This window comes from Acanthaster planci, linkage group LG19 (genome assembly GCF_054643075.1).
Source record: "Acanthaster planci isolate LZ-2023a linkage group LG19, COTS_SCS, whole genome shotgun sequence".
NCBI classification, from domain to species: domain Eukaryota; kingdom Metazoa; phylum Echinodermata; class Asteroidea; order Valvatida; family Acanthasteridae; genus Acanthaster; species Acanthaster planci.
The window spans coordinates 6,390,780-6,408,015 of NC_141795.1; the positions used below are offsets into that span (position 1 = coordinate 6,390,780).

The 17,236-nt window shown below is 40.8% G+C and overlaps 1 protein-coding gene across 1 annotated transcript; it reads right to left on the reverse strand.

Annotated features, from left to right (window-relative positions):
• Nucleotides 1-1,652: 1,652 nt before the first annotated feature.
• Nucleotides 1,653-15,618, reverse strand: LOC110987361 (SPARC-like). The gene is made up of 8 exons (XM_022250039.2): nucleotides 15,461-15,618; nucleotides 14,983-15,058; nucleotides 14,681-14,717; nucleotides 5,234-5,437; nucleotides 4,626-4,859; nucleotides 3,781-3,938; nucleotides 3,093-3,345; nucleotides 1,653-2,786 (listed from the first exon to the last, which is right to left on the reverse strand). Exons 2-8 carry the CDS (start codon nucleotides 15,031-15,033, stop codon nucleotides 2,761-2,763), a joined length of 963 nt encoding a protein of 320 aa, XP_022105731.1. The 5' UTR covers nucleotides 15,034-15,058; nucleotides 15,461-15,618; the 3' UTR covers nucleotides 1,653-2,760.
• Between the last annotated feature and the right edge of the window lie 1,618 nt (nucleotides 15,619-17,236).

The window sequence follows — 17,236 nt, forward strand, 5'->3', positions numbered from 1 at the left end:
CACATAGTACATACATGTGAATGGAAGTTTGTACTGTTACTCAGTGCTGTGGGAACCAGCGAGAAATGCTTGTACTAAATAATGAGTGACGTCACACGCGATGACAATTTCATCTTTTCTTTGGCGAATACCAGCGAAATAAAAAATAAATAGTGAATTTTCAGAGAAGGGAAAATTCCCGGATGCGGGATGCTGGGGGGGGGAGAATGCATTCCAAGTTGCGCAGGGTGTGTGCTGGCTAAAAAATTTAAAAAGAGGATTCATTGAATAGCGCCCCCTGTTTTAGGGGCTGTCGGAAAGGCCTTCCGAAAATTTGCAATAGTACTTACTGGTATTTAAAACTAATGCGATAATTGTACATGCACTTGCAAAAATTGAATGTAATTTTTCCCCTCGTTTGTGGAGCATTTCGTCAAAATATCTCCTAATTTTCGATTTAGAATAAAGCACGAAGACTGCTATGCGAATTTATCATTGTTACAGTAATGATTTGAACATTATTTCACTATTAAAATCGACGTTAGGTTGATGATTTATCTGCCACCGCGTATAAAGATTTCTCCTTACAATCACCGGAGGGAAATGAAGTCTCCTTGAAGCTTTTCCGGACCTCCGATTTAATGCGACAAACACCGCACCAAGTTGGTCGCGAAGGACCAAATTTACTGGATCAAGGAGTTAGCAAGGGGTCAAAAGTCCTTCCATTTTACTCAGCTTTTGTCAGCAACATAGCTTTCATTCACTAACTGGGGGCTACGACCTGAAGGGCTTCCTTGCTATGGTATTGGAACAAAGTTTAAATTTCGGACGTAAGCTTTAAGTCTACAAAAATCTAAAAGGGGCTCACGTATTTCACTGGTAGTACTCGCCTGCCGTACGGACTTAAACATACTGAATATCATCATGTACCAATAAGTTATTGTATTTGTTGTTCGCATGATCTAAATTTATTAATGCCGATTTGCTATTGTTTGGGAAGGACTTTTCGCACACGACGGATTTGGCCCGTGCGCGCCCCCGGCGCACTACCGGGACCGTCCCAAAACTTCTGGCACGTGGAGTGTATGTGTACTGGTGTGTGGCAATAGCGCCCTCATTGACACCTGGTAATTTCTTTAAAAAGTTTTATAAATTTTTGTGGTTATGTTGAGCTGGGGGCGTGATGGATTGGAAAAGTCGAGAGTTTGATTGAAGCGAAATTTGGACAGGGTTACAGTCCTCAGAACAAAACATGACTAGTGAAAAGAAAAGATAATGTGTAAACTTACGATAGTGAAAGTGATTAAAAGAAGTTAACGCGTTGGAAAAGTACTTGTTTTTAACTATCTCCGGGCCTACTATTGTTTTCATAAATGGGACGAAAATGTAGTTTGTAACCGTGCGGAACAGAATCCTGCCAAAGCAACTTGATGCCACTCGAAGCGTCCTTACAAACTTACAGAAAAACTGATCTATTTTAGAGCATTTAGTTAGTTTTGAAAAGTTAGCTTTTTATCCTTTGATGATGCCATCTAGAAGTCTATGCAATCTAAAATATGATTAAGATACATTTTATTTTCTGACAGACGTCAACTTGAACTCGAGTTGTCTTTGCCCCACATGACTTTTTCCCCGAAGCTCTTAGTCATAAAGCATCACAAACTCAATCAGCATTTTCAAATGAAGGACTTTTATTTCAATTTACACTGCCTCTAGCTATCTAAATCAAAAACTGTATAATCTTTAAATGCTCACGGAGCCAAAGAACATTTGCCGTCTCGCTAAGCTGCTCTCTAACCATTAGCACCATTGAATGTTTATTGCCTAAATAGAATACACAAACTATTTTACAAGTAAATGAAATTAGTAAACCACAAATAAAATGCAGTATAAAATGTAAACAAGCAGCACTTGTTTGGGCAGTTACTTTGGTAGACTTCTAAATTAAAATAGATCAGGGCCTCTTATCAAGGGCAGATCCTGAGGGGCCAGTGGGGGCCATGGCCCCCAAAGAAAGAGGCCTTTTTTAATAAAAGTCATGGGGGGGTTAAATTAATATCCCTTCCTTCCAAAAGCATATGCAAAGTCCCCAAAATGTAGCCCTACCCCTGAAAGGCCCTAAAAGGCAATATGAAAGAAACTCAAACTTGTAGGCCCCTTAAAAAAGCCCCCCCATGAAAATAAGGTTCCCCAGCTGCCCTTGCTCCTAATCAGATCATCTTTATTGAAATTTTCCTATTTGGCAGGCGGGTCACACTAACCGTTCTTACACTGATAAAATATTGATATTTACATGAAAACGTATTCTAATCAAGGAAGAGGATTAAAAGACACTATTAAGGGATCTAGATTTTAAAATGTTACCAAAAACTACAAACTTAAACATAAAAAACTTCTGGCCCAAATGCTTCGTGTGATGAACTCCAGGGTGAAAAATATTGAAAGTTTACATTAACAAAATGCAAATGGGGAACAATTTAATCAATGAACTTGAGTAGAAGTGTTTCCACTGAGATAATTGTCCCAAAGATGACAGGAAGAAACCTTGAGTGGTTGGACACCAAGACATTCATTGAGAAGTATGGGCCATTTTGGTTTAGGATTATTAAGATTTACATAAATTCAATTTTCAATCAAGTAATTATCATCCCCTTTGCTCAAATTTACTCCTAGTTAAAAAAAAATACAAGACTGTGGTTTAATGGAAAAATTCTCAGTCTGGAATATAAAGACTCAGGCACAGGATCATCAATAGCAGCAGCACAGAGCGATGCACACCCTCTATGCTTCTTCATCCTCTTCAGCACCTGAAACAAGACAAATTAAACGAAAAAAAAAATGAACTAATGGCTTGGAAAGTGAATGGAAGACAAATTGAAACATCGGTAAATTCTGCATATCACATTTTTCTGCTTCAGAAAAATACTGAGAGTTTTAGACATTCTTGTTTTGAAACATTAACCGGTTGCATGCAGAGGCAAATTCAAAAAGAACTGAGATTTAAAAGAAGGAACTCCAGACATCTTTAATAAGGACTTGTACAGACGTTTCATTTCATCTCAGACTAGGTGGGAAACAAAGCTTTGCGAAATAAGATTAGCTGAGGGGTTTACCATCTTCAGCTGGACTCTGCTTGGGGACAACATTCAGGAAGAACTCGGCCATTCTTCGCGGTGCTTCCTCAATGTCGTGCACCTTTAGGCATTCGTTCCAGCGTTCCAGGTCAATGGTACGCGCCCCGGCATAGCACTCCTGGAAGAAATCATCGGCGCAGTGTTCCAGGGGCATCAGGGCATAGCGGAACTCGCGCAAGTCCCGTCGGTCGAGCAGTCCATCGTGCTTGCGGTCCAGTTCATCAAACTTCCACTGGAATCGGTAAGAAATGGAACATTTTCTCATTTTGCGGGAAAACAAAGAGTTTTGTGCAATTAACAGATTCCCTGCGGCTCCCTCTCAAAAAATTGGACAGAACAACGCAAAAGATCGAGGGGTCAATACTGAAACACAGGGGTGCCCTCTAGCCTTGCACATACTGGTGTTCAGATCACGTGAATTGAAGACTTCATTTTGTTGAGTATTTCTCAATGTAATTAACCAGCGAATTTCCACCACTTCAAAAGAGCATCAGTTCATCTTAGCCCAAATTTCTTCAGGGCTGTGATGAGTAACACCCCCAGAGGAATCATCCAAAGCTTCACACATACTACACAATCTCGGTGACCTTCTGCCATATTTTTCTCCCTTGACCCAATGTCTGCTTCTTCCGATTGATAAAAACTCTAACTGCTTGTCCGTTTGTACCTTGGCCACTTTCTCCCTGCCTGTGTTGTCCAGCTTGCGGATATTGCTGTTGGGGTCTAGCTGCTGGAGCTCGTCAATCTCTCGCAGGTGGAGGAACCATTCCAAAAGCCGGTGGGGGAACTCCTTCAACTCCTCCTTTCCACATGGCTCCTGTGAGGCTGGAACCACCCCCACCCCCAAAAAAAGTAGAACTAGGAACACAGAGACTATATTTGAGATTGGCCAAGGGGTGGTAGTCTCAATAAGCCATTTGTGAGTTAAATTAGAATAAAATCTGGTACACTGAGTTATCTGATTGCACATTAACATAACAATTTGAATTCACCTGACTAAAGACACTGTTGCTATACCTCGTGATTAGGGGCAAGTTTTTGCTGAGCGACCACCATCTCTGGAATGGACTGGTTCCTTTGTGCCCTTCTTTTCCATTGAGAACAGTGTATTGTTGCAAGGCATCTCTTATGTAACTAAGCAAAAGCCTGCCCCGAATCACGAGGTACAGCAACAGTGGCTTTAGTATGGAGAATTCCAATTGTTATGTTCACATGAATTTAAAGAACTCAGTGCACCAAATTTTATTCAAATTTAACTCGCAAAAGGCTCAATCTCCCCAAAGGACTGCATCTGGTGGGGGGGCTTGATCAGGATAGGGAGGGAAAAGACCACACCAACCCTCACAGATGGAGAAATGCCAACCATGACGGAGCCAACGGATCATCCTCCCTCACAAGATGTTGTACAGACCACGATAAAACAATCTAATAAGTAAGGAAAGCTAGACTAATTGGAATGGGATTGAAACAGCTTCTTGATGCAAGTACCAGAGTGGCCAAGTGCTTACGTACCGATGCAGGGTTTCTTGTAGGCCAGGGGATAGGAGCGTCGTCTCTTGCAAGCATACAGTCGCAGCTGGCACAGACTGTCGTACTGCTTGCCGTAGACACTGCAGACCGGCCTGACTGGGCCGTCGGGGCAGGACTCTGGGCAGTCGCAGATGGGCTTCAACTTGCCGTCAACCTCCTCGCTGATGCATATGGCATACCTGGGCTTCTCACATGTGTGGTGGAGGCAGGGATCAACTGTTTATGAGAACAGACAGATCATGCATGTAACTCAGGAGCAATTTAAGAGGAGTTTGGGTGGGCTAGATTTAGGTTTGGGTTGGGGGTTTTCGGTTAGGTTTTGGGTTGAGTTAAATCAGCTGGCAATGGGGTACACTGAGAGTGTTTATGGTTGAGGCATTTAGTTCCAAAATTAAATCTGCCCTTCACTTTCGAACAAAATGGCTGTAGCTTCCACTCTTGATTTTACAAACTGGAGACTATATTCCACTACAGAATGCTGCCTTTTAATATGAACAACATCAATGAAATTGCAACAGATGAAGAAGTAGAGTTGAAAAACAGACAAGAAAAACAGAGGGACTAAGCAATAAACCACAGAGGGTACTAACCATCGCAGACACCTTCTCTGCCGTCCCAAGTTCCATCCTCCAAGCAGTTGCGACTGGTTGAGCCTAGCAGGGCAAAGCCTTCATCGCATTCCAACTCGCAGATGCTGCCCACAGGCTGCTGACCCGTGGTGGTCACATTTTGCCCATTCAGGGTGCAGGTGTACACCAAACCATTCACAGGTGCCGGCAGAGGTGGACAGGTAACTGTAAGAAACCGAACAAAAGCAAGCACAAAAACTTGAGAAATATTAGACACAAACAACTGATGAATACTCCTGTCAGAGATGTAAACCAGCTTTGACGAGTTTAATACCACGAGTTGTAATTTGGTTACAAGCATAGCATGTTAATTCACAAACTACATTCAAATTGCAAGGAAATAATTTATGAACGAACACCTGATCTCAAAAAATAAACTGAGACCTCTGGTCATTTCATGTTTTAATGTACTTGGGCCTATGATCAAATGTTTGACAGACCACCATGACAATAAAACGCAGGCAAATTATAAGTTTCACAATCAGCTTTAAAAAGTCCAAGTTTTGTGCCTGATTTGAGGCACAAACCTATACTTTATTTGTCAGGTAATGAAGGATCACCTAGCAAGCAAGATAAATCATGGTTGGAGCTTTCTTGCAACAGCTGTGGCCCATTTGTGCACTAACTCATCAAGCTTCTAAGCCAGAAGAGGAAATTCACAAGTGGGGTGTCTTGTTGATTAATTATTACATCAGGACTACCTTTACTAATCACAGGGGGGTGTCCAACTATTGCCATGGGTGGATGTGTAGATTGACTGGAACTGACTGGGTCCAGTGGGACCGTACCAAAATACTAGCCAGGCACCATAAAGAACAAGAGTAACTTCAGTTGGATGGTTTCCCTGGCAAAGCAATCCCTTCCTTGCTTGCATGACAGGTCCCTTGAATGAAGACTAGACACAACATGTACATGTCTGGCCAAAGTCTGAATCATAAAGCAAAGACAAAGACATCCCAGGCACTGGTCCAGACATCCTGTTGCCAAACAGGACTAAGATAATGCTGCCAATGCCATGCTACCAATTTATTTTCCAATATTAAGCTAGGGCTAGATTAAAAAAGTTTAACTTTGTGACCCACTCGGCAAAAAAGGTATGTAATATTGCAGAAATGAGAAAATGTGTTTCACGCATGGCCGTAAAGCAAACTGAAGTAGACGTGAGGCTCCGTTATTCCTCCAACGTTTGATGGACATGAATTCGCTGCAGTCTATCAATTGATCTCTGCCCTCTGCCAAAAAAAGGCAGGGAAATAAAAAGCCGGTGGTTATCAATTATATCTATCTATAAAAAAAAGTTACTTCTAAGGTCTAAATTCACATCTAATCTGTAGCTTTCCTTTCAACCTTCTCTCAGAGCATACGCCCCCAGCCTGTCTGAGATCGGCCCTCCTAGAGAACCAATAATGGCAAGGACCAATTAATAGTAATTAATTCAGGATAGGAGGTGTTGCCAATTATGCCAGAGTGTGTAAAGTACTTTACACCTGTTCCATTTAACCATGCATGGTTGATCCAGGGAGCAAGGAACACCACACCACTGTGAATGGTCAAATCCCTCCCGAGTTTGCAGTAGATGAGGACACTTTCACTAAGAGACTATGACATCTACGCTGAAATTAACTCCCCAGGGACACTGGACCAACCCATGGCCACTAAAGCTGAGGAGCCATGTACATGTATTCAGTAGGTCCGATTATATCTCAAATGAGCATCCCACTGAGGCCTGTCACTTTGGCATACCTCTGGGGAAGTCTGTCTGAGTCTGGGATACCACACTACATTACAAGCAACATTTAGTAGACTTAACTTGTTCCACACTTATTTATAGAGAGTGGACAGAAAGATGCATCAAAGTCTCCATTCTAGGCATACGTGTACATCATGTAGATAAATTTATTTAATGGAAATTTAACTTAAATTTTTCGATTGTGATTCCCAAGAACATAAGTCTGAACAGTTTTATTAATTTTTAAAAAGTGGATGGATTTGAGTAGAGGACAAAAGGAGCATGTAGAATTCGACTATTACGGGCTTACAGCAACTCTATGGAGAATGCATATTAATCCCCCTCATAAAAAAATATAATTAGTCGTTTATCAATTAAATTGGCACTAAGTACCATAAGAACAAAATCAAGCATTTTGAAATCAAGTAAAATAAAGACTGCATCAAGTCTAACTACATAGCTTGAAGCAAAGTCCCATACTACACCACAGATATCGGTGATAATCTAATACAATGTATTACTTTATGTCAACCTAAGAGTCCCCTGCATATCCTGGTATTCGATCCTTGCATACCTGGGGTTTAAAACACTGCAGGGCCAGCGATACTTTTTCAACTGTGACTGGTCGGGGGATAAACCTTTGACCTTTGTCAGGAATAAGCTTGATGTTTTGTAAACACAACTTGCATGGGGGGGGGGTCAATGTTGAGATTTACTTGCTGTGCTCATGGAAAGAGCTATGGAAAAGAGTTATGGAAAGCAATGAGGACACCAGCAGTAACCTAAGCTTAGAAAATAAAGAGAAATTGGGCCCAAAGGGTGGCGGAATGGGAGGGAGAGCACTAGGGGGGCCTCAACTTTTCCAACTGAGGATATGCCCTCCCCCCAAGCTTGGCAGGTTCTATAATGGGGCGGGGCTTAATGGTTTAAGGTTCATTGATGGTTTATATACTCTGATGGTCTCACAACAGCCCCCTCCTCCAATTTTAGAAATCATTCTGTTGCCGTCGTAAAAGGCTACTTATGTATTCAAGTAAAACTAAATTATCCAAACTCTTCCCTTGATAATCCTTTGGATTATCAGGATCAAGTTGACATTACTTCAAAGATCAAATACCATTGACAGAGAAGAAAGATTTTTTCAGGATTTTGAAATGTTCCTTTAAAGAATGCCCAGATAGTTGGTTAGAACATGGAACTTTTAAAACACATCAAAACTGGTTTGGTCTACTTTCGTTTACTGTGATATTTGTACATGACATCTGGTCTAACCATGTCCTTTCTCTATGGTCCAACTGGAAATGAAGTGAAGCGGAGTTAATAACCTGTCAAGACTAGAAGCCTAGCTAAGGTTTTTGTAGCAACATTTGAGAATGTCAGCAACATGTTTGCTTGTCTGGGATTACCTTTGCCCTATGAGACCCTGAGACTGAAAGTTTTTCAGCTGGAGGTCTGGGAAAGCAACGAAAAGCAGGATCAACACAATAACAAACCAGCAAGATTAAAAATGGCCAACATTAGGCGGCCTGCATCAATGGCTCTGTGCTTGAGGGGCCACAAGTCTCGGCGCACACGGAGAGTTGTAGCTAGTCTCGGTTTCAACCTGTCATCCAGAGTTTCAGTAATCCATCCACTGAAGTGTTTTGGTAGAGACCAGGTCTACCAAGGGACTCAATTGAAGCCAGATCTGGGGGTATCCCACAAGCAACATCTGCTTGGGTGTTATTTTTGTGGGCTACCATTGGAGGTGGGGGCAGGCACGGAAACCGAAACTACAAAGGGAATGGCTGTTTGCTTTCTCCTGGGGAGTTTTATGAGGGGCAGGCAGTCAAGTAGTCAATGGAAAAGACCTTCTTATTTGGCATTTGAGACAGAAATAGATCAGAAGTGAAATTCTTGAAAGATGTGGTCAGGATTTAAAAATCGACTAGCCAATTGATGTAAACATGCCTGTGAGGTATTATTTTATTTCAAACAGTTCTATACTGGCACGAGAACAGGGCCTCAATAATCTATTATGTACAGATATGACGCCTCTGTGTCTACAATCATTTGCAAAAGGTTTGGACCACCCATACAAAATGCATCAACCTGAAGAAAAACCAAACTTAAACCAATCAATCATGGCAACTTATGTTCATTTTCAGTGTGAAACCTTTGTATCGTAGTTAAACAGCTATTTGACTACATTTGAAATATTAACAGTCACAAATTGTGTTCCCTGGGAACCTCCCTCCTTTATTTCTGATTAGACTGGTTTTTACCCATGCTGTCTTACAGACAATATGCCATAAAAGACCTACATTTGCAAAAAATCTTATTTAAATGGGTACATACAGCTAGCACTACAATGATGTTTTGCTTCACTGTAAAAACATGTTAAGTAATCTTTCAATGAGACAATGTAATGCAGGCCCCCTGACAGAAATACCAATAAAATTCCAGGCGGTCTTTAAACTTTTGCAAAGATTCAACTAAACAAAGTGAGAAATGAAAACAGGTTAAAATTTTCACTATACATTGGGTAAAAAATAGAAGCAAATTGATTCTGATGAACTCAATTTTTCAGGGAGTGCAACTGAGGTTAGAGAGGCCATATCAATCCCTTCCTAATGGGCAGTCAATGCAATGGAATCATTTACAGCATATGAAGGCCAGGGGGCAGTGGTGGAGACTGATGTCTGCTTGACCTCAACAATAACTTTGAACTTAGATTGAGATGTGGGAGGTTCCTGGGGTTCTGAACTTCTGATACAGGTCAAGTTGCTTGAGGTACTAGGTAGTTGTACCTACCTCCCTAAATGAAATACTACTCGAGTGAAGTTTACCACAGAGTGTAAATAAAACCACAACCAGCAGAAAAGACTACACATGCAAGTGACTAATATATGGCAATTCTCAAATTTACAACAAAATTTCAAAAACATGATGGTAATTTTAGTTGTAGAAGACTCTGTGAGAAATGAGGCCCCCCCCCAAAAAATGGATAAACAAACATCAGCTCAACATGAAATTTAGGCTTGATTTTTGGTGGCTTATTTCTATCCATGAGATGAAAATATGAGACTGACCATTTGGACAGTTATTTGGTCAAACCTCAAACTCTCTTTTCAAAGAGACTGACAGTCAGGGCAAGACTGATTTTTATTTGAAGTTCATCCTACTGGTAGTTTGCAAAGCCCGGCCTCCCCTTTTCCCACAAAACACATCTCAACACCTCCCCAGTCACCCAAGGCTAGCTAAAATAAATATCACTTCACCCATTGAAATCAACAGTCAAAGGAAACACGGCCGAGTTCCCCTCAATGCATGTCGCTCATGGTGGCACTAGAGAAAGGACAAGAGAACTGTTTTGGCCGAGACCTTTGTACTTTTTCACATGGTTAAACAGTAAACTTTTCCGATTGTAAGACACTGTACCAGCCTTTTGACTCATGTCTCATATTGCTGTTGAAGATAAAAGCAGAAGTAAAGGACAACCTTGGGGACTGCCCGCCCACTAGTCTATGTGTCAAGATCTGGTGTTTATGTTTGACAGTGCGGTGATACGGCATGCATTGTATGTGATAAAGGCAATTGTTGCGTCAATCAGTTGCAATGTCCCTCACCCGACCTATGCATATTTGGCAAGGAAAAATATTGAAAATTTTATACAAATAGTTAAAGACCAAAATTACAGTTTTCCCCCTAAAAGCTGGAGAACATCAGGGGAAGAAAGATATACAGATTTTACCGACAACCAGAAAGTCTCACACAAAATTCCCTGAAGTGACATTAAGAACAATTTAGCCCTAAAAACCTCAGAGTATGTTATTCTTTCATTTGATCCCCTTTGCACAAGTTTCTTGGGAGTGTAGGAAAAATGAAGGAGACTGAATTGAACCGAGTGGAATTTTCTTTGTGTAGTATTTTGGACCAAACTTCTTTTACTTCTGTACAAATGACTTCCTTCCTACAGGCAGGCACTTCCATCATCGTACCCTGTTTAGTCACACAGTTGACAACTGTCGGACCAGCCACTTTACAAAAAAGTGTTACTCCCCATCACTACATCCACACACACACACGACTTATGTCAGAGAAGTCCATTCCAAGCGTATGTTTTGATTGTGAAGATATGCTTCCTCTGAAAACCCGACAGACAGGATGTTGTTTTTAGTCAAGAGAAGTTTTTCCTTGACGTCCTTGCACTGTTTATGAGCCCAAAAATATCCAAGATCTGACAAAAGCACAAACATAAAAATTGAAAAAAAAAATCGAACTGACAACATGCACTTCCATCATCCCCTTCATTGATAAGGTTGCAAAACACAAAACCAGTAGTTATATGCACTCCTCAGACCTACAACAAATCAAAGTTGCTTGTTTCAGTCAAAACATGGCAGTGTTGTATTCAAGTCCATCACAAGTCCCTGCAAGTTCCTATAAGTCCATCACAAGTCCATCAGAAGTCATCCAGTCTGAAGCAAAGTCACAAACTATCCAAATGAGCTATGACAAAAGCATTCCTTTGTCATTGTTCACCCTGTTATTTATGACTGGCCTTGTGAAGCGACTTGTGACTGGACTTGTGAAAGGACTTGTGATGGACTCGAATACAATACTGTAACATGGTGTAAAAAGGACTATCGGGGAGGAACAGGGCAGAAATAATGCAGACAATATCTTCATCACATGCGTAAAAAGGATTGGCAGTTCTTGCCCGTTTGACTTAATGTAAGAGTTGATGACTCCAATTCCACTGCAAATTAGAGCTGAGGTTTACATTCCAAGGCTCTTCATCAGAACCTACTGAAAAACAATTAATATTGGTAAACAGAACACAGCTGGGTCACAAATTCTTTTCCCTTTTTTTGGAAACCGTGCCCTCCCAACACTGCTGTGCAGATTCACAACGTTAGTGCACAGTTTTCATCCACACAAATCTAGCCTCAGCACTGCCTGCACTGCGGCATGTCCCTGTCTAAGGGCAGCCCAAGTTCAGACATCTTGCTGCTAGAGCAAGGAGAAAGTTAGACACCCATGACTCAAGGCAGTCGGGCAGGCAGTTCATCCACACAGTCTGGACTTTGTCTGTCATGAAGGGTGACCATCTTTCCACCCCAGGGAAAGGGAACTAATGAGAATTCTGCCCAGGTACCAGGTAGGGGGAACCAGACTCTGCAAGTGGCTAGACACCTGGGTGTTCCCACTTTACAGTTTGACACATCGGTTCCTCTTTTCAAAGAGCTGTTTTAGTCAGCTAGTGCTTAAAAAAATCAACCGAAAACCATTCTGGCGTGTATTTCCCATTGTTTCTGCCTCTTTCTGATTGCTTTTCCATTCCAAATTCCTACTCTCAATCACCATGGATCCCTTGAGTAAAAACAAGAAAAAAAATCTTTATAGAGAAAATTTAGCGCAACAAGAATTAATGTGATCAAGATTTGAATGGAGTTCTTGTTCATATCAGTTCTGTTTACCTTAACAAATAATAATGTTTCAAAATACTGTGGATGTAAAGCATTTTTTGGACACAAATAATTGATTAGGAGAGTAGTTTTGGAAAAAGTACAGGCACCCCTGATTTTACAAAAGAAAATAGATGATCTCAGGAAAGACACTGCTTTTGATTAGATAAGTCATTTATAAACCCAAAAGTGGAAATTTGGATCTTTTGTTCTCGATTTTATTGCAATAGGTTGCTTGAAAGCTCAAACTGCATAAAGCTTCCAAACTTGATACAACCTCCTCAATAAAAACCTTTCCAAGTGAATTGGTAAATATTCAGACTGAGGAAAGGGTTCCCATCATCACTGTCTAGATTAAATTCCACGGAGCAAACGTTTACCCGAACCAGTAAAGAAATTGGTGACAATTGCTACACCTCTGTGAAAACTGGAAAAGACTTCTCTCTTTCAATGGCACTGAAGTGACACAGGATACAGCCCTTCAGGGGTGCCACTCTGGCCTCACAGCTGGTCACTACCATAAAACATCAAGTATTAAATCACAGCTTTCTAGCCAGTGGGTGTGGGTAAGGTCAAGCTCGGGACAAGCCTAGCTGGGACCAAACCCAAGGTCAAAGAGCAGATTTTATGTCCTTTTTAGCATACACAAAAAGACCTTACACTTTTCCAAGTTCCCTCTGGTATACCTTTTGTCGTTTCATATCATTATATAAGTCAAACTTTTCTAAAGAGTTATTGTAACAGTGTAGGTTGGTAAGCCAACGTATGCAAATGGACAACACGGTAAATATCAAGTCCTTGTCTTTAGAATTCAGGGACCAGTCAGCCTTATCCATTTTCAGACAAAAAACAGAGACAACGACTTCCCATCAGGAAATGTTGAGAAGCTTAGTGACACACACTGTCCCATCCACTGGCCCTCTGTTTTTGTTTTGTCTCCTATCTGATAACTATCCAGGAAAGTACTGGTGGGAGATTAGATATACATACTAGCCTGGAAATGTGGAGAATTTTATGCATGCAGGAATTAAACTAGGCAACTGAAAGGGTATCTGCTAAGTCTGTAGTCGGACACACGGAACACATTTTGTGCTCTTGGACAGGAATGCTCGCAGCATAGTCTTGACAATTCTGAAGTCTTTAATTCAATCCATATGCATATGTTGGGTCAATGGCGGACATTCTGCAATGCCCCTCTAGGCCCTAATTAATAAGACTAAGATGTAGACCATTTATTAGGAATGCAAGATAATGATTTGATGTACTTTACTGTTTTTACAAGGGCTCAAAAGCTACTTAACGCCAAGTACAGAGAAAGGAAAGCGACGCCATGACAAAGCCTGAATATCTGTCCAATCTAAACAGAAAATTTTGGCAACCACAATTCTTGCTGAACGCCAAAATATATAAGCATATTTTGCATATACATACATGTATTTTTACACTGCTGGTGATGGCACAAAAAAGCAGCTTGAGAAAGCACCCTGTAACATCAATTTTCTATGTGTCCATCTACATTTTACGAAATTTGACAAAATATCTGAATAATATTCAGTATGTGGCATCCCTAGCATGGGTCAAAACCGCAAACCTGTGCCCAAAACTATGGACACTATTGCCTCCGAGTGTTCCTGGCAGTAATCAAGATGGATTCTACTCCCTGCTGTCACTAAGCCACAAAATGACCTCACTGCTCTTGTATGTCTGAAATTCAATTACCTGAAGCTTTTTTCTCAATGGATATGGGACTGGTTTTGATGATTAATGTAAGAAGTACGGTTATGACATCAGAAGTTAGGTAATCCCTTTCATCTGGTACTTTTTGTTCCAAGTGCTGTTGATTTTCACAAAGCGTCACCTTTGGGGATACAGGCCTCAAATTAGGACATCCTGATGAAACCTTTGGGATGTTTAAATATAAATTGACAAGCTTAAGCTGTTAATTCTCACAGTTGGGTATGTACTGTTTAGTGAATGAATCACTCTCCGTTCTCCACCAGGCTTTCCATCGAAATACGTTACATTCATATACAAACACTGGAGGGAATCGAGATAATACAAGTTCAAATGGTGAGATGGAAGCTGACGACTTACACGGCATAATTTGACCAGATTCCTTCAGACTATTAAATTATGCTTTCTCTACTCAGGCCTACAGTGTATACATTTTACGAGCTGTGTATTGGATGCTTACAACACTAGCTGTGCATGTTACATAATACGGCTTACCTCTATTATCTGCATTATCTTGGGCGTGGACAGCTACCTATTGTGTGTTCAAACAAAAAAGAAATGTGAATCAAGGAGATGAGCCAACACCAACTGGATTAAAACAAACATGGAAATCATTTATCTGGCTCTACTGCCTTTATCCCCCATAACGCAAAGCCCCAGAGACTTGATTACAGTACGCAGCCAGTTTAAGGGCAACAAGTTTATTGAATTATGAATGTGATGGCATTGCACAAAAACTCCGTTTACAAGTCCAAGCATTGAGCAAATAAAAACAAGCTTGAATGAATTATAGTTACCTTGAAAATACATAAAGATGCAATCAAAGCGATAAACCAAGCAGATCCCATGATTCACACCGTGGCTGAAGTTATTCTGCGGATGTGACAGAAACAATTCTCAAGCTCAAATCCTCAACGGAAATACTGTAACTCAACTCTTACTAGAAAGAATGTTGCATCCCGACACCACCAGACCACTCAGTTACAAAAATGTTAAAAGATGTGAAACTCAAAACTGCGACTGCAAAATATTCAAAAATACTTTGAAAATGCTCTTGAAATCTCACATATCTCGTACATAACAAAGGAGGTGGCGGTAGCAAGGTTAGGAGACATTCTTTCCGTCCAAAATTCGTTGCTAAGTCTCCGGTCTGGAGTGGATAGCTAACCTGAAAATTTGCTGCAACATACAAACCTCGATCAATTATTTCCTTACTTTTAGCGTGCAAGCAACATTATTAGGCAACGAAAATGAGCAAAGGCCCTCAGCACCTACCTGCCCAAGTTCACGTCGGTCAGAATACCTTCAATATCCTGGAAATATATGGCTGGAAAACACAGAAATCAACGAAGTCTCTAACTCCACTGCCTTTCGATAAATGAAGTTCAGTTGGGTCAGTACACTCTACCTCCGGGGGTGTCCAAGTAAAGTGAGCCTGGCGCGCCGGCGCGACATTTCACGCATACTATTTATAGCTCGCCAGCCGGTATTTAAGTGCAGTTTCTTTGTCTTTTCGATGGCAATTTATGATTTTTCATAAATAAGACTAACTGAATTGAACTGATTAATTGAAAGGCAACTTGGATACTTATTATTGATGGTGCTGAAAATAATTTCAAGAAAAATACTGGAAACAGACTTTTCTTGAACACAGTAACAGCTAGAAATTTGTTGAGCGGTCTCATTAACAGTAAAGATCTCTAGGCGAGGAATTTGATTAAGGAAGAATTTCACGTGTTAGTAACAGGGCGTGGTACAGTTCGAAGCTGCAGTCAAGGCGGGATCCCGAATCAAATTTTCAGAGGGCCAAACTTGTGGAGTTTATGGAGTGTAGCTACTTTGGGGGAGGGGGTAGCATGCTTTGAGAAAGAGAAATGAAAAAGAATTTTAACACCGCCTCAAGTTTTTCACTAAAAAAAATCGCCGGGGGGCTGGGGGGGGGATATGAACCCCAATGCTCCTCCCATCCACCCTTTGCTGCAAGGCGAAAGACAACCATGCAGAGAGCCCTCTCTTGAATTGAAAATATAAATAAACGGACAAATATTTAATTCTTTTCACGAGAAGCAGACCAACTATATCCGTCATCTCTACCTACTGCCGTGTTTTCAGATTTTTCGAGCAAAACCACAAAATCAATTTGAACAAACCCCCTGTTTTACTACAGTCCAAGACTTGTATCTTTAGAAATAATTATTTTCAAAAATAAGCTTCATTTTTGCCGATATTAAGAAATATGTATTTATTTAAAATGAAATCGAAAAAAATGTCAAGCCTGAGACATTAATGTCCGGTCATTAATTGGTCACAAACATTTCTTTCATGACATTAAAAGCTAGGTACATCAAGTATATAAAATGTAGTGAAAATCTTTAGTATAAAGTATAAAATGTGCTTGCCAAGGATATCACTAGGGGCCAAATTTTGACCCTAATGCATTGCATTGTATTGCCCCTAAAGACTCAACTTTAGCAAATCATGAGAGTTGATTAGCACAAAGCCATCCATGAATGACTGGCCAGCGGAGTCACAGGGCAAGTTAATTAGCCAACAGATCTCATGTCTGCTGCAGTTCAAACAAGTTGGTGTTAGCTCTATCACTTTGTGGTCTCTTTGCAAGGTTTCCATGGAAACAGGCAAGGCTTCACAGGCTTTACTTTTGCTCACTAAACATTCTGCACATCTGAATAGAAACCTTATGGAGAGAATTACTATATATAACACTGATAACATTAATAAAGTCTGCGTAACAGCATTCAACTCACTCTTTTATATTAATAACTCGCAGTAACTCAGGTACGTTTTATGGGCTGAGGGTCACTTAGGGACCCTTATTTTCTGGGGAAGAACAATCAATGGGTTTGGTCAAAGTTAAAACACTTAGCAGCCCCCCCCCCATGCATTATGCTACTGAAAACACAGCAGCAAGTATTCCAGCAAAATGTCACAGCTACTTTCCCTGGATGCAATTAATTGACTCTCAAAACATAAGAAGGCTGGACTAGAGGATCTTGTAAAGTTCAAGTTTTCCTGTCAGAGGGAGTGGGTGTG

Coding starts and splice junctions, on each gene's coding strand:
- LOC110987361 (XM_022250039.2), bottom strand. CDS start 15,033: ATGGGATCTGCTTGGTTTATCGCTTTGATTGCATCTTTATGTATTTTC. Junction 5,438..14,680: donor AGATAATGCAGATAATAGAG/GTAAGCCGTATT, acceptor GGTTTCTTACAG/TTACCTGTCCACCTCTGCCG. Junction 3,346..3,780: donor GCAGGGAGAAAGTGGCCAAG/GTACAAACGGAC, acceptor TACCGATTCCAG/TGGAAGTTTGATGAACTGGA.